This window comes from Calliphora vicina, chromosome 3, assembly GCF_958450345.1.
Source record: "Calliphora vicina chromosome 3, idCalVici1.1, whole genome shotgun sequence".
NCBI classification, from domain to species: Eukaryota; Metazoa; Arthropoda; class Insecta; order Diptera; family Calliphoridae; genus Calliphora; species Calliphora vicina.
In genome coordinates this window covers 53,957,199-53,973,124 of record NC_088782.1, presented here as the reverse complement: position 1 = coordinate 53,973,124, position 15,926 = coordinate 53,957,199, and the positions used below count along the sequence as shown (strand labels likewise).

General features: G+C 34.0%; 1 protein-coding gene across 3 annotated transcripts in view; it reads left to right on the top strand.

Annotated features, from left to right (window-relative positions):
- Ae2 (Anion exchanger 2) overlaps positions 1 to 14,162 on the top strand; it is a 152,126-nt gene extending 137,964 nt beyond the window's left edge. For all 3 annotated transcript variants that reach the window (XM_065502972.1, XM_065502970.1, XM_065502971.1), the window contains 2 exons: positions 2,931 to 3,159; positions 12,565 to 14,162. In XM_065502972.1, coding sequence (XP_065359044.1) covers positions 2,931 to 3,159; positions 12,565 to 12,636 — 301 coding nt within the window. In that variant the 3' untranslated portion in view covers positions 12,637 to 14,162. The remainder of the gene's footprint in view (positions 1 to 2,930; positions 3,160 to 12,564) is intronic.
- The last annotated feature ends 1,764 nt before the right edge of the window (positions 14,163 to 15,926 follow it).

Sequence of the window (15,926 nt, the reverse complement as noted above, 5' to 3'; positions counted from 1 at the left end):
AGGTGTTTTTGAGTTGATTTGTATTTACAAGGGTTTGTAGCTGGAATGGGGCCAGTTGTTTATTTCGGCCCTACAAAATATAAAAAATAAAAAAATCAGTTCTTATCCGAATGTCAAATCCACATTGTGGATTCCGAGCCAAAATAACTGCTCATCTTTTGAGGCCAATTTCGGATACTCTGTTCCAACGTGAAGCGTATTTCAGAGACAGCGTTCTACATCAATCGAAACAAATAATAGTTGGAAGGGGCAGGGTCTGAACTATAAAGCGGCCAACCACTTCAGTCTAAATACTTTTCAACAGGTATTTCAGCATGTGTTATCATGAATATTACGGTTTTATATTTGGCCGCATGTTCTGGTCAGATTTCAGAAGCTCATAATAGGACCCCTTGCTCCCACCAAATACAGATAATCAGTTTAGCACCATGGATATTTGAATTGGGAGTCGAGTCGAGGGCTTATCGTAATGGATTATTTTTATACCATACCCCACCATAGTGGGGAGGAATAATAAGTTATCAACACCCACCTTAAAGTATACCGATCTAAATAGAATCACATTCTGAGTCGATCGGTATAAAAGTGATTGAGAATCACTTTTTCGGCCCAACGACCAAGCCTATTGAAACTAGCTGAAATCGGTCCATTATTTCACCTAGTCCCCATACAAATTTCCGTCCGAAATTGGACTTTATCGGTCATAGATGTTTAATTTATATATGCATCTCCACACGTTCCGCTCCAAATAAGTTTTATATACATAAAATTCATGTCACCAAATTTTGTTACGATCGGTCCATAATTAGTCATAGCTCCCATATAGACCCGCTTCCGAAAATCACTTTAACGTACATAAATCGCTTAAAAATGTTGGTATACACACAAAATTCAACATAGTTAACTATAATATAGACATAAATCACAAGACCTAATTTCATGGTGATCGGTCCATAATTGGTCATAGCTCCCATATAAGGCTCACTTCCGAAAATCACTCAAAAATATAAATTATTGAAATTTTAAAAGAAAAATGTTTTTGCTCTTTTAATTAGTGTAGGGTATTATATGGTCGTTCTTGACCAACCGTACTTTTCTACTTGTTTTTATTAATGAGTAACGATTTGTTGCAAAAATGATTTTATTATGTAGCGTTCGAGCATTTCGGACATGCAAAATCGGCTTCAGTTCGTATGGTACCCAATTTCCCAGCTTTTGGATGAATCCTGCTGCTCGCAAACATTTTATAATTGCTGCTAGAGTAGTTCCCAATGATTTTTCAAGCTCTTGTTGAGTTTACAACAATCTTCATGGATTAATGCCTCCAATACTTGGTCTTCAAACATTTTTGTATGGCCTGGTGGATTTTTTGTCAAAATAACCACTTCTGGACCACACGTTGAAATCTACGAAACATATTCGCTATAAGATTTGGTGGTCAATCGGTAAAGAAATAATGCAAAACTTCCGCATATGACGCTTTGTTGGTAAAAATTCATCCAATTTCGCTGAAAAGATCATATTTTTAAAAAAAAATTTCTTAAATAACAGAGCCCATCTCAGTCCCAGCAAAACTTGAAAAATTTTGAAGAAAAATTTTAAATTTATTTTAAAATTTCCAAAAAGTGAAAGCCGATATTTGGATGGTCTTATATGTAGTTTAAATACGCCAAAAGACAATAAGATATCACACGTTAAATAACGACATATATCACACGTTAAATAAACGGCGACTTATATGAAAAAAACTAATTTTTTTAACAAAATTTCCCATTTTAAGGAATTCGAAATTCCTATTTTAATAATTCGAATTTTACACTAATTAAAATTTAATTGTTTTCTTTACGAAAAATCACTACATCATGATATTTCATCTTCTACCATTTTTATTCCGAAAAATGCTCAGAAACATTATTTTTTTCAAAATGATAATCTAAATCAACCTGGTGGTTTCTCTTCTTGATGATTGTATTCCATAATCCAATATTTTTAAATGGAAAGAATGCAAATCTTTGTTTCGAAATCTTTACCAAGAAAAGATCAGATACATACTAAGTTTTTACTAAGACGAGATGAGAAAAACCTTTGTCAGACGATCTGTTCGTTTTTAAACAAAATAGTTTGGATAATTTTACATAATGAAAATAACCAACAAATGTCAAATAACCAACAATACATAAACGGAATGAAAAATCATAAATTTGTCTGTAATAAAAAATAAATTTTCCCGATTGCTACGTGTCCCAGTCTACATATAACGAAAATTCAAGAAACAACTTTCCTTGTTTTAGAAAATATTGCTGCTGTGATATGAAATGTTTGCCTAACTAGTATCTCATTTTCTTACAAATAAATTTCCATTATTTCCCGTAAGAGAGAATTTTGTCATTATGAAATTAAATAGTCATAAGGATGCGATATACGAGTACATAAGAATTTATCTATAAACTTCTGAAGATATTAGAGCATCAAATAAAAAATCTTAAATTCTTTTTCAAAATACAAGAATTTTTGAATAACTCCTGCTTGAATTACCAATTTTCTTTTAATTGCTCTTAAATACTGCATAAGAATTTATTTATAAACTTCTGAAGGTATTAGAGCATCAAATACAAAAAATCTTAAATTATTTTTCAAAATACAAACATTTTTGAATAACTCCTGCTTGAATTACCAATTTTCATTTAATTGCTCTTAAAAACTGCCAGTAGTTCTGTGTACATACTTTTGTACATGCTTGACACGAAAATTTAAAACCCTGAATTTGAACTGAATATAAACTCATAATCTATGTTCAGCTCTACAATGTTATTCTTAAACCCATTTTAAACAATATCAATATGTACTTAAATGTATCTGCTTGTTGTTTTTTTTCATCTGATTTTTTTTACTTTTCCTTATGTTGCTTATTTTCTCTATTTCTTTTCCAGAATACGTTTGTTCTTTATGCCAGTGAAACACTATCCACCCACTCCGTATGTGAAGCGAGTTCCCACATGGAAGATGCATTTGTTTACGTTCGTGCAAGTTTTATGTTTGGCATTACTTTGGGCTGTGAAATCATCGAAAATCTCTTTGGCTTTTCCATTCTTTTTAATTATGATGGTGCCCATAAGGCAGAGATTGGCAGCTTTATATAAGCCACAAGAAATGCAAGCAGTAAGTATATACAATATCCTCACAGTTTACATACCAATAAAAGTGTTTAAATGGTTGCAAAGATATGCTCTGTTGAACTCGTAAATAAAAGACGGGTTTTGCGTTGAACAAAATGCTTTATAAAAGTATTTATGTTTATTTCTAAAAAAAAGGTTAAAGTTAATTTAATATTATGTTATAGAGACAAACAGCTTACCGCAGTTTTGCAACCGTCTTTGGCAAGGTTCTATTCAATTTAAATCTGATGTTCTTACTTATGACATACGAAACATAGAATATGAGCGAAAGAAGAATGCAAAAGGCGGCACAAATAAATTGACAAATGACATTCATTATGAATTGCTAACTGCAATATACAAAAAGTCAGACTATGAAATACATTCAGGGTCATTCTGGAACACTCCCGCCCCCGTGGAGCTATCAGCTTCACCACTTTCTACGTCCAGAACGGCTAGCTTGGACACAGCGCGCTGCAACTTACCGGTGGAAGTCTTCACATCGACTCTTCGTGCCACACCATCGTGACCAGCATAAACACATGTGACCAAACCTTTCCGCCATTGACTTCTTGGAACATTCGGATCGCAGATGAACACCAAGTCTCCTACTTTGATTGGAACAGTACGTTCACACCATTTCACTCTCCTAGTCAGCGTTGGCAAATACTCATTAACCCACTTCTTCCAGAATCTATCCCTCAAACACCTTGAAACTCGCCATTGTTTTTTAAGAGTGAAGGGTTTTATATCGGGTGATTCAACATATGGTGTATTGGCAACATTTCCACTGCCAATTAAAAAGTGGTTAGGGGTAAGCGGCTCCTCTTCATGTGGGCTAATAGGCAAATGTGTTAATGGCCGCGAATTAACGACGTTTTCAGCCTCAATTAGTAATGAGTGTAATACATGTTCTTTGGGAGAAATCTGCTTCAATGTATGTCGTAATACCTTCTTCACGCACTGTACCATCCTTTCCCAAATACCACCTTCAGATGGATTAACAGGACAGTTGAAAATCCATTCGATGCCTTTCATTGACATTTCGTTTTGGATTCTCTTAGCATCGAAAACTTCACTAAATCGTCTGGCCTCTTCGTTGGCACCAATAAAGTTTTTGCCGTTATCAGAACGGATTCTGGCGGGTATTCCCCTACGATTTATAAAGTTCCTTATGACAATTATGCACGAGTCCGTTGACAAATCGTAGGCTAATTCTAAATGAATTGCCCGAAGCGTGAGGCACGTAAAGAGCGCCACCCACCTCTTTTCTGTCCTTCTTCCAATTGACACATTTATAGGACCAAAGTAGTCTAGTCCAGTATATTTGAAAGGCTCAATATTTGGCTCCAGGCGATCAAATGGAAGTGGTCCCATAATTGGAGCTTGAGGGTTGGCATTTTTAATTTTGCATTGTTGACAATTAGATACGATCGTTTTTAGTAAGCTTCTTAATTGAGGTATCCAAAATTTTTTGCGTACTTCACAAATCGTCGCTTCATGATTTTGATGCATCATCTGACAATGATAATGCATGACAACAAGTTTTGTAAAATTATGATTTTTGGGAAGAATTATTGGCCGCCTTGAACTGTAGGGCAAGTAACTAGCAGCATCTATTCTTCCATACACCCTTAACAGTCCATCATCATCAACATACGGCATCAGGTTATACAAATGACAGGTTTTTGGTATAGATAGTTTATTTTTAATCAATTTAAGTTCATCTGGAAAGGCTTCCCTTTGGACTAGCTGGCATAGTAATTTTTCAGAATATTCTACTTCACGGGAGGTGAGACCATGTTTTTGTAAAACGTTATACTCTTTTCGGCAATGATTTATAAATCTTAGTACCCATGCGAAACTTCTTTTTAGACGACAAAGAGATGAAAATCTATTAAAATCAACCATATTATCATTTATAATTATTAATGACATCTTTTGGGAAATTTCTTCTTCATCTACTTCTTTTGAAATTTCAATCTCGCCTTTTGTCCAGTCTTCTTCAGGCAATTTCAGGAAGGCTGGTCCATTTAACCAACGAGAAGAAGAGGAAAAATCCACATTGTTTGATGATCTCGTGGCTTCATCTGCTACATTGTCTTTTGTTGATACCCATCTCCAATTTTCAACATCTGTAGAAGCAAGATTACTAGCAATCCATTTTAGCACAGTTTTAGAGTCACTCCATAATACACATTTGTCTGGAACAAGGCTGTGCTCACTTAAAATGTTCTGCTTCAAACGTGTACCGAGAACTGCTGCCTGCAATTCTAGCCGGGGTATAGTAACTCTCTTCAAAGGACTACATTTTGTTTTTGAAATTATAAAACTAGTGCAAATGTCACCATCACCAATATATCTCCAATAGGCAATTGCAGCAAATGCTTCTTCACTGGCGTCTACGAAAATATGAAGTTGTAGAGATGTTGGCTTCCCAAACGAAAAATAAAAACGGCGAACTCTAAAATTGGCAATATTGTTCATTTGACTCCTCCAACGTTTCCAGGAACTATTTAAAGCATTGGGTATTGGTTCGTCCCAAAGACAATTACTCTTCCAAATTTGTCGTAATAGTAGCTTCCCACCCACTGTAAAATGACTCAAGTAACCAAGAGGATCGAATGTTGACATTATAATGCTTAAAACTTCTCTTTTAGTTGGGCTACGTTGGCCAGACATGACAAGTTTGTCAACTCGATGAAATTTTAAATTAAACATGAAATTGTCACTAGAAGGCTCCCAAAACAAACCCAGTACCCTTTCTGTACCATCATTAGCAGGAATTTGTTTTGATATTAAACTACCATCCAGGGTTGTAATGACCTCGTCGGAATTTGAGATAAAGCCCCTTAGTTCGAATCCACCATTTTTGTGAATTTCTCTCACTTGTTTTGAAATACTTACAGCTTCTTCTACACTGTCAAAGCTGTCAACGAAATCATCCATGTAATGGTGATCGCATATAGCTTCAATGGCTCGAGGATGGAAAGCGCGATGATCTCGTGCATTGGTTTTCATGACATATAATGCCGAGGATGGTGAACAGGCGGCTCCGAAAGTCATAACTACCATTTCGTATTCATACGGTGGATTTGCTGTATTTCCATCCCTCCAAAGAAATCTTTGTGAGATTCTATCACATGGCTGCACTAAAATTTGGTGAAACATTTCGCGAATATCGGCACCAACAGCAATTTGACCGCGGCGAAAATTATAAAGCGTAGACGGCAAAGACGCAATATCTTGGGGTCCTTTCAGCAATTGTGAATTCAAAGAAATGTCCTGTACACTGGCGGCGGCATCGAAAACTAACCTCAATTTGTTCGGTTTATTGGGATTGGTTACCCCAAAATGTGGCAAATACCATTTTCTGAAACTGGTCACTTTGATGTCATCTGAAGATAGCTTACGTACGTATCCTTTATCAATATATCCTTGCATGACTTCTTTGTACGCTTTGGAGAAGACTGGATCACGCTTCATTTTCTTTTCTATACCTTCTAAGCGCTTAAGTGCCATAGAATAACTGTTTGGAAAGCTCACTTCATCATATTTCCATAATAAACCTGTCTGGAATCGATCACCAACTTTTCTTGTAGACTCATTCAAAATCCGCTTGGCTCTGACATCTTCATCAGATTCCACAATAGGAGCTGCCCTTACACCCATATTTTCAACGTTAAAATAATCGGTCACTATTTGATGAAGGTCGACGTCTCTTTTGACATTTACAAAAAGGCACGATTGTTGTATAGGTGATAGTCTATGACAAGGACCAAACACCACCCAGCCCAATTCAGTGTTACAGGCAAATGGACCTGTCATGTTGTTGTTATTGGTGATAGATGGCAACCCTAAAAATGCATGATCTAAACCGATTAATAATTTTGGCACTACGTTGGTGTAGGGTTTAACCGGTAAATGAGGTGAACCTTTAAATACCTTTTCAATTTCTTCGTGCGTTAGGCTTTGCATGGGCAAGTTTAAATTAGAAACAGCATACACATCTTTAAGTAGGTGGCAACTCTTCCTATTGCTCCCACTTATCTTAACGTTGAACGATATAGCTGGTTCACAGGCTGATCTTCCACCGAACCATTGGATATTTAGAGGGCAATTTTTTCCATGGACGCCAATTTTATCTGCCACTTCTCTGTCTAGCATTGTAATGGATGAGCCATCATCAAACAGGGCATATATATCCATATGACAATTTTTACCATACAATGTTACAGGTAAAACTCTAAATAACAATTTGTTGTTACTTTTAGCAGAACAGCTGAGGACATTTTCTTGAGGTTGGTTGGTAGGGCATGGCAATGTAGAAGATGGATCACAAGGTGTGTTCTCATGAAGTAGTTTGTTATGCTTGCGTTGACATCCATTATTCGAGCATGTTTTCTTACGGCGGCATTCTCGGGTGGTATGACCAACGTTCAAACATGAAAAACACGCTCGAATCCTTTTTACTTCCTTCCATCGATCCTGTGTATTCATATTTAAAAAACGATCACAATCATAAATTTTATGAGGATTTTGACATATAGGACATTTTGGTTGGTTTGCCGTGGTGGTATGTAGTAAGACTCGGCGTTTCTGATCTTTTTGGTCAACTTCCTGAACACTGCATATTAAGTTGGCCACATCACTAAGCCAGTTACTAAAATCAATAATAGTAGGGTATGGTTGAATACTTGCAGCTGTTCTGGCCCAATCCAATTTTTTGCTCATGGGCAGTTTCGCTACCAACTCTTCCAATAAAGTCGGATTAGCTATATGCTGTTGACCATTCACTGATTGTAAAAAAACTGCTAAATTTTTAACTTTAGTGGAAAACGGAACCAGTTTTACTAAATTATTTTCTGAAACTTGCGGCAAATCCCTTACTTGACGTAGCTGACTATGGATGAGCTGCTCAGGGCGGCCGAACCGAAATTTAAGTTGCTCTATGACGGCATCAACGTTGTCAGGATGAATCAACAAAGATTTAATTACTTCTCGCGCATTTCCCTTTAGGCATTTTTGTAGACGTTGATTATTTTCTAAATTCGTATAACCATACGCTGCAGTCGACTGAGTGAACGCTGTGTAGAATAAGGGCCAGTCTTCTGGATCGCCGCAAAAGTCTGGCAAATCTTGAGTTTTCCTTGGCATGATGGTTGAATTCGGGATTGTGTTTGCAGTAGAGGGCTGTTGACTTAATTCCCAAAATGGCGGTATCGGATTGTTTGTGGCGGGCGACACATACATGTGATTAAATGCAGGTGCAGCTTGCGTCGGCGTATTGGTTCTGTTTGTAATAGTAGGCGCTGTTTGCATCGAAGGCATGTTTGTGTTTGTATCACAAAATGACGGCAGAACCAACGAATCGTTTGATGTCTGTGCTGCTTGCGTCGGCAGTGCAGCGATGCTGCTGGATGTCGAAGCAGTTTGCATACAAGACATGGCGGCTGTGTAAGTTGTCGATGTATTCGTTGGTTGACTTATATAATGCAATGCGAATGTTGTTGGTGGCGGTTGGTCAATGTCGGAAATTGTTGATTGCGAAGCACTAACATGTTTGAGGTTATGGTCACTTACCTGGTCTTTTCTTTGGATAGCTGACTGTAGTTCTTGGCACTGGCGATTACTGTCAGAAAGCTTCACCTGAGCATCCGAAAGTTGACGCTGTAACATGGCAATGTGTTTTTGCATTTCTAGCACGCTGGTAGATGATGTCTTCGGTAGCGTCTGAACTGGTGTGCTGACTTTGGAATGGCTTGCTGGTGGTTTTGACACGGACTGTGTCTGTTGAGCACCTTTGGCATTGGCAGATGTAGCAGTTTTACTATCATCGGTAGATGCTGGCTGCATCTGGACGGGTGGTGTTGAAGTCACGTTTTTAATTTTAACGGCATCTCTTGCTTTTGTAGTTGTTTGTGTGCCGCTGCCTGCGGATGACACTGGCTGTGTACCATCAGAAGGTTCAGATGTTACGCTATCACCTTTCAAACGAGGGCTCCGGCGCAGTGGAGAGTGTTGTAACATCTTTGAATTTTATTAAATATTCCAATTGTTCTGGCTTGAAATACAAACACCACGGCGACAAGCAAGTGCAGTTATTTTGTACACACAAATATACAAAAAACTGCGAAATAAAAATGTTGAACTCGTAAATAAAAGACGGGTTTTGCGTTGAACAAAATGCTTTATAAAAGTATTTATGTTTATTTCTAAAAAAAAGGTTAAAGTTAACTTAATATTATGTTATAGAGACAAACAGCTTACCGCAGTTTTGCAACCGTCTTTGGCAAGGTTCAATTCAATTTAAATCTGATGTTCTTACTTATGACATACGAAACATAGAATATGAGCGAAAGAAGAATGCAAAAGGCGGCACAAATAAATTGACAAATGACATTCATTATGAATTGCTAACTGCAATATACAAAAAGTCAGACTATGAAATACATTCAGGGTCATTCTGGAACATGCTCAAACACGTCTACACAAATATCAATATACAAACGTACTGTATTTTGAAATGATAGTATGTGTTAATAAATATTTAAGAACGATAATCATTTTCAGTTTCATTAATGATTCATCAATTTCATTAGATTTAAGGGAGTAAGGTTGAATAAGTGAATAATTTTCGATATGCATAATATCATAAAATTGGAGCATAATTAAAAAAGGCAGTTAGTGCGGAGTATTCTAACGATGAAGTTAGTCAATTTCAAATGGGCCGCTATGTTAGCAGTAAAAAGTATTTTTTTTTCATTTGCCATTCATACATCTGGAAAATGGTCAAATGGTGTACTTTACTAACTTTTACCAGATTTGCCCGAACGCTGCTCCGAAACGCGAAATGTCGGAAACAAGGAAATCCCGTTCCTGGCTTCCCCCATTCATTTTTCACCGATGCTTTAGAAACATTTACACAGTCCATCTAAGAAACAGTGTTTCTATTTCAACGTTCGAGGCCCAACATCATTCCAAGATTTGCGAACTATAAATGGTGAATTGTGTGACACGTATGGAGAAGCCTTGCAATTGTTAGAGAATGACACTCATTGGGAATACACCCTCGGATAAGCTGTGATTTCATCAAATGCTAATCAAATACGAACATTTTTTTCGATAATTATCTCAACATGCTTCCCATCCAAACCGACTGATTTATGGAGCAATTACAAAGATGCCATGTTTAATGATATTTTGCATCAGATGCGTATTAAAACATCAAATACAAATTTGCAACTGAGCGAGGAAATTTACAACGTGGTTTTGATATTAATTGAGGGCATGTACTTGATGATGTATTGTCCTATGATCGACGCTTTTAATCAAGAGTTGCGATGTGATAAACAATATGTTTGCGATGCCTTGGGGAAATCAGATCGAACAAACGTTCCACTGTTGAATCGAAAACAAAAATATGTATACGACACTCTTATGAAAGTTGCGAAATATGGAACTGGAAGGATTTCTTATTGGTCCTTCCCGTTGGAACTGGAAAAACTTTTTTGATCGAGTTGATATTGGCAACTATAGATCTCAGAATGATATTGTATTTGCTTCATCAGGAATTGCAGCTACGTTGTTAGAAGGCTTTCGAACTACTTACTCAGCACTCAAGTTGCCATTGAATATGCCAATCAATGAAAATCCAAAATGCTATATTTCCAAGAATAGTGCGATGGCCACAGTTTTGCAGCAAAGTAGACTGATGATTTGTGATGACTCATAAAAAGCCTTTGGATGTATTAAACAAAACGTTGCAAGATTTAAGAAACAATATAAGCCATTTAAGTGGTGCGATGATTCTGTTGGCAGGTGATTTTCAGCAAACATTGCCAGTAATTCTACGGTCAATGCCAGACGATGAACTTCATTAATACATGTTTGAAGTCGTCCGTTTTGTGGAAACACGTCAGGAAATTCAAATTGACTGTTGACATGTTTGTCGAGCTGCAAAACGATTAATCTGGAGAAGTTTTTTCCAAACTACTGCTGGACATTGCATTCAATTTCCCGTCGCTTTCTGCCAATTCATCGAATCAAAATCCGAACTCATCCGAAAGGTATTTCCAAAAATTGCTGAAAATTTCAAAAATCATGACATTTATGTTGACAAATTGAATTTTAAGATTCAATGTAAAATTGCTGTCGAATTGATGATGTACAAGTCGGTGGATTTCGTTACTTACCAATATGCTGTCGTCAACTATCCAACCCAACTGAAAGTGAGATCAGTAATCATAATGTTACGAAACATAAACCAACAAAGACTTTGTAATAGCACCTTAGTTGCGGTAAAAAACCTGATGGATAACGTCGTCGAAGCAACAATATTGCCATAACGCAAGCCAAACGCTTGCGTTATGGCAACATACGTTGTTTTCCTCTTTTTAACTATTTTTACCCATTTCAAACCGCATCTCACAAATTCACAAATCGAACAGAAGCATTTTTTTTAATTTGGACAGCACAACGTCTGTCGGGTCAGCTAGTTATTAATAAATGTCCCTGCAGTTCATTGAACTAGTTCCGCCACTTCGAATTAGTTAGCCACTGAGAACTGCTACTAGTGAATTTTTGGTATATTTTAGAAGATTTTATTTTTCTAGAATTTATTTTCAAAAACTTAAGGCGAATACCTGACTTTTGTTTGTTACGCTGCCGCAATGTTGTGCAAATGATAACCATATAACAACCACTTTAGCAGCCACTACAAAATATTTTCTTGTATAAGTAGTAATTTAGCTAGTGTAATGTTTCCAATTGATACTTTTCAAACTGCTGGGGTATTATTTCCACTCTATATTGTAGAATTCTTCAGCTAAATATAAAGTTCATTTATATTTCATAACACAGTGCAACACGAGAAAAAATAACCATATACGGACACCACTACGTGATAAAAGACCAAATTCATGCACTTTTTTATGGGCCCCCAAATATTTGGGCCCTCTGTTTAATTTTGCAAAAAAGTGATCAGGTTCATATCCTGCAAACAATGCGGAATTTTGATTTACTCTCTGAGGCAGATCTTAGGTACATTTTTATAGTTGTTTCTTTCCTTGAATTTTTAACGGTTTGCTACCAAGGGACCTGAATAGGGGAAAAAAGGAAAAAAATTGTTTTTTTGCGATTTTATATGTTCACAATTTTTGTTCTTTATGACAAGGGCTACAACTTTGCCTCAGAGAGTAAATCAAAACTTCGAACTGTTTGCAAGATATGAGCATGAGAATATGGTTATATTTCCATGACTCAAAAAATTACACACAGTGTAATCTTCATAATTCTACACTCATAAATTTATAAGTAACACGTTAATTTCTTTTGTGAATTCATATTACTTTCTACGTTGCTTTCAAAACCTTACAACTAACATTTTTATTTACCTTTCTTATTACAGTTGGATGGCAACGAAGCTAAAGCTGATGAAGATGAACCAGATTTTTACGAAGAGGCAACCATTCCGGCATAGAATATTCATAAATATAAGATATTGCACAAAAACTATTTATGTAATTATAGAAATATAAATAATGTTATTTGTTTCATTGTTAAACTGTATTAGAGTCTACTTAATGTTAATTAAAACTACAGAAAATCAGCTGCAAATATTAATATTCAAAACATTTATTGTATTTTTTATGTAAGTATGTACTTAATTTTTAGTTAAATAATACAATTATATAATTAAATAATAATTTATATTCAAATGTACTTATGTAAACAACTTTTAAACACTATTACTTATTTTTAAAAATATTTCCCTGATTTATAGAAAACAACAAAAAAAATAACAAATTGTATTTAAAAAAAAAATAAGAATAAAACTAAATATTTTGTGAGCTTTATCAAGTACTTAAAGTATTAAATTTAACTTAAACTGCAAAAAAGAACGGAAAATTTTAATTCTAATAAATGGTTTTAAATACCATATCTCGTCTTTAGGTAAAAAAAAGAAACTATTCTATTTTTTATAACTGTAAGTAAGTAAGAGTAGAATGTTTGTATAAATCATGAAAATAATAACTAATAATAATGGAAAACTACAATATGTTTTGCGTAAATAAGCATATTTTGTTTCCATAGAAGAAACAAGATACAAAACAAAATTTATAATACTTTTAAGTAAGAGCTGAACAAAAAACAAAACAAAAAAAAAATATAGAAGAAAACAAATTTATAGAAAAGTCATTGTTGTGATTGAGTACTTATCAGGTTGGGAACAATACAAACTTACATTTACATAAACTCATGTACATGAAGACAGATAGAAAATGTCAAGTATTTACAAAATACAAATTCAAATACATACAACTACTATAAATACAGATTACACAGCATAAAATATTTTAATAAAAGAAACTTTTAAAGTAGCAAAATTATTGTTAAATGATATAGTAACCGTAACACTAACAAATAAACAAACATTATATTCCAAAAAATACACAATTTATGATTATTCAAGCATTAAAAATAAAATTTATCTTGTCTTGAGCTGAGCTGAGCCTAAACCTAAATCTAAAACTTTATTCTTTAGCTGCTATCCAAGTACCTTAGTAAATAAAATTCAACTGAAAGAAATATATTTTTTAATTGCTATTTCTTTTTTATATTTACTTACTAACATATTCAAATGTACGAGTATTTGTAAAATAATGTTATTTTTGTTTATAATAATTTTCCTTTATTTTTTCTCTTTATTTCACTGTTTAACGAAAATTAACTTCAATACAAATTGTAAATGAATGATTGCATGTAGTTATTAAATCTATTTAAAAAAAAAGTATTTTTATTTTAATTTAGTGATATTGAGTGTCAAACACTTTACAACTTTGGAAATCAATAATTAATAATAAACCCTTTAAGATGATGCAAAAAAAACAAAAATGTTTAATATTTATTATCGTAGTTTAACATCAATGTAATTGTACACATTACTTTAAAGTGTTAATTAGTTATTACTATAAACTTCTAAATAAAATTTTATTCTAAACGAAAGCTGTGTTATTTTATTAGTAAATGAAGGAATTTATAGCAAACTTTTTTGGGATGACAAACTATATATTTTTATATCTTTAATAAAATACTCGTAAATTCTCTTTTCTAAAGGTAAGTTAATTTGCTAATAAGTGATGTATATGGAACAATTGAATGTTAAATATAAAATAATAATATATATCCATGCAATTTTGATCAAAATTTTTAGTTATATACTATATACGGAATTAAGCTAAAGTAACAAAAAAATATTGACTTCCTATAGCTTGACTAAATGACATTCGCTCAGATACGCTTTTCATTGGCCAAAACTCTGTAACTTTTGAACCGATCGAGATATTTTAGTATTTTTTTTTATTATACAGATAACTTATTGATCTTTTATCCAAGTTTCGGTTCAGCACTTGCGGAGGAATTTGTGGTCAAAGTTGAACTTTTGCTTTTTAAAATTTTTATTCAAATTTGTGCTTTTTCTTGATGAAATTTCTTTATTTATTATTTGGGTACAAGAAATTTATGTCCGAGGGATATTTTTGAAAAAATTCTACTAATAACACAGTGCAACACGAAAAAATAACCATTTCAAAATAAAAATCTCAATAAACAACTTTCTAGAATACATGAACTTCCTAGGAATGATTCTTAACACCGTTTAGGTAGGTCTATATATCGCACTGGTTCTTCTAAAGAGCGTCAACTCAAAATTTTTTAATTTTCACTTTTTGCAAGAAATCGATGTGCAGTGGTCATATCTACCCACTAGGGTATTCAATCGATTAACCGTTAATCTGTTAACCGATTAATTTTGGACAGTTAACTGTTCGAATAATTTAAAATTGCCGATTTTCAAATAACAAATAAACCGATTAACCGAAATTCCTTTTTTTGCACTTTAACATATTTTTTGTATTTAGTTTTCCGTTTCTATTCAAATACAAATTTCAAATTAAAATTAGAAATTTTTTGAACATCCGATAAACATGTTTAGTGAGTATAACAACAGACATATTTAATTTACATGTATTTGAAACATATAGACGAAACATTTTTTAAAATGAGTCTTTTATCAGTACTAAACGAAACTAACAAAAGTATTAAAAATATAAAACAATCCAAAAAGGATTTCAATGGTATAAACCAGGGTTTAATATTCAGCATTAAAATAAATAGTCGCATGTAGCGACTGAACTGAAAAAAGTTTAAGTCTTCAATTTCAACAATTTGCTTACTGAAAACAGTTGACTGTGCACACACATTACAACAGCAAGCAGCAAACGATTTTGTTTTTTTCCAGCAGCCGCCATGTTTCAGTTTTCAACTCTACCGAACTGATTACACGACTTCAGCAGCAAAAACATTTCTGTGTGTGCTGCTTACGCATTGTCAGTTTCGAGTTTTGTTTTTCGTACTACGCAGCGTAACAAAAACTGCTAGCTCGACTGAATAGTACGACTGGATAGTCCTACTGGATAGTTTGACTGGTTGGTTAGAATGTGTTGTTGTATACACTTTATGAAGCTAGGTTGAATCGTATGATTTTTTGGTTTTTGTGTTTACATATCACAGAGGAAATTTAAATGTTATTATTGTTAATAGAAATAAATGGGAAATTCTTATATTTTCAGAAAAAATTGAAGTATATGTACATAGTATTAACAAATTTGCTTTCATTGAATTTATAAATTTCATATTTTTTCTTTATTAAAATAAAATAAATTATTAAAATTACATACATATGTATATATTTTTTTATATTGTTAATAA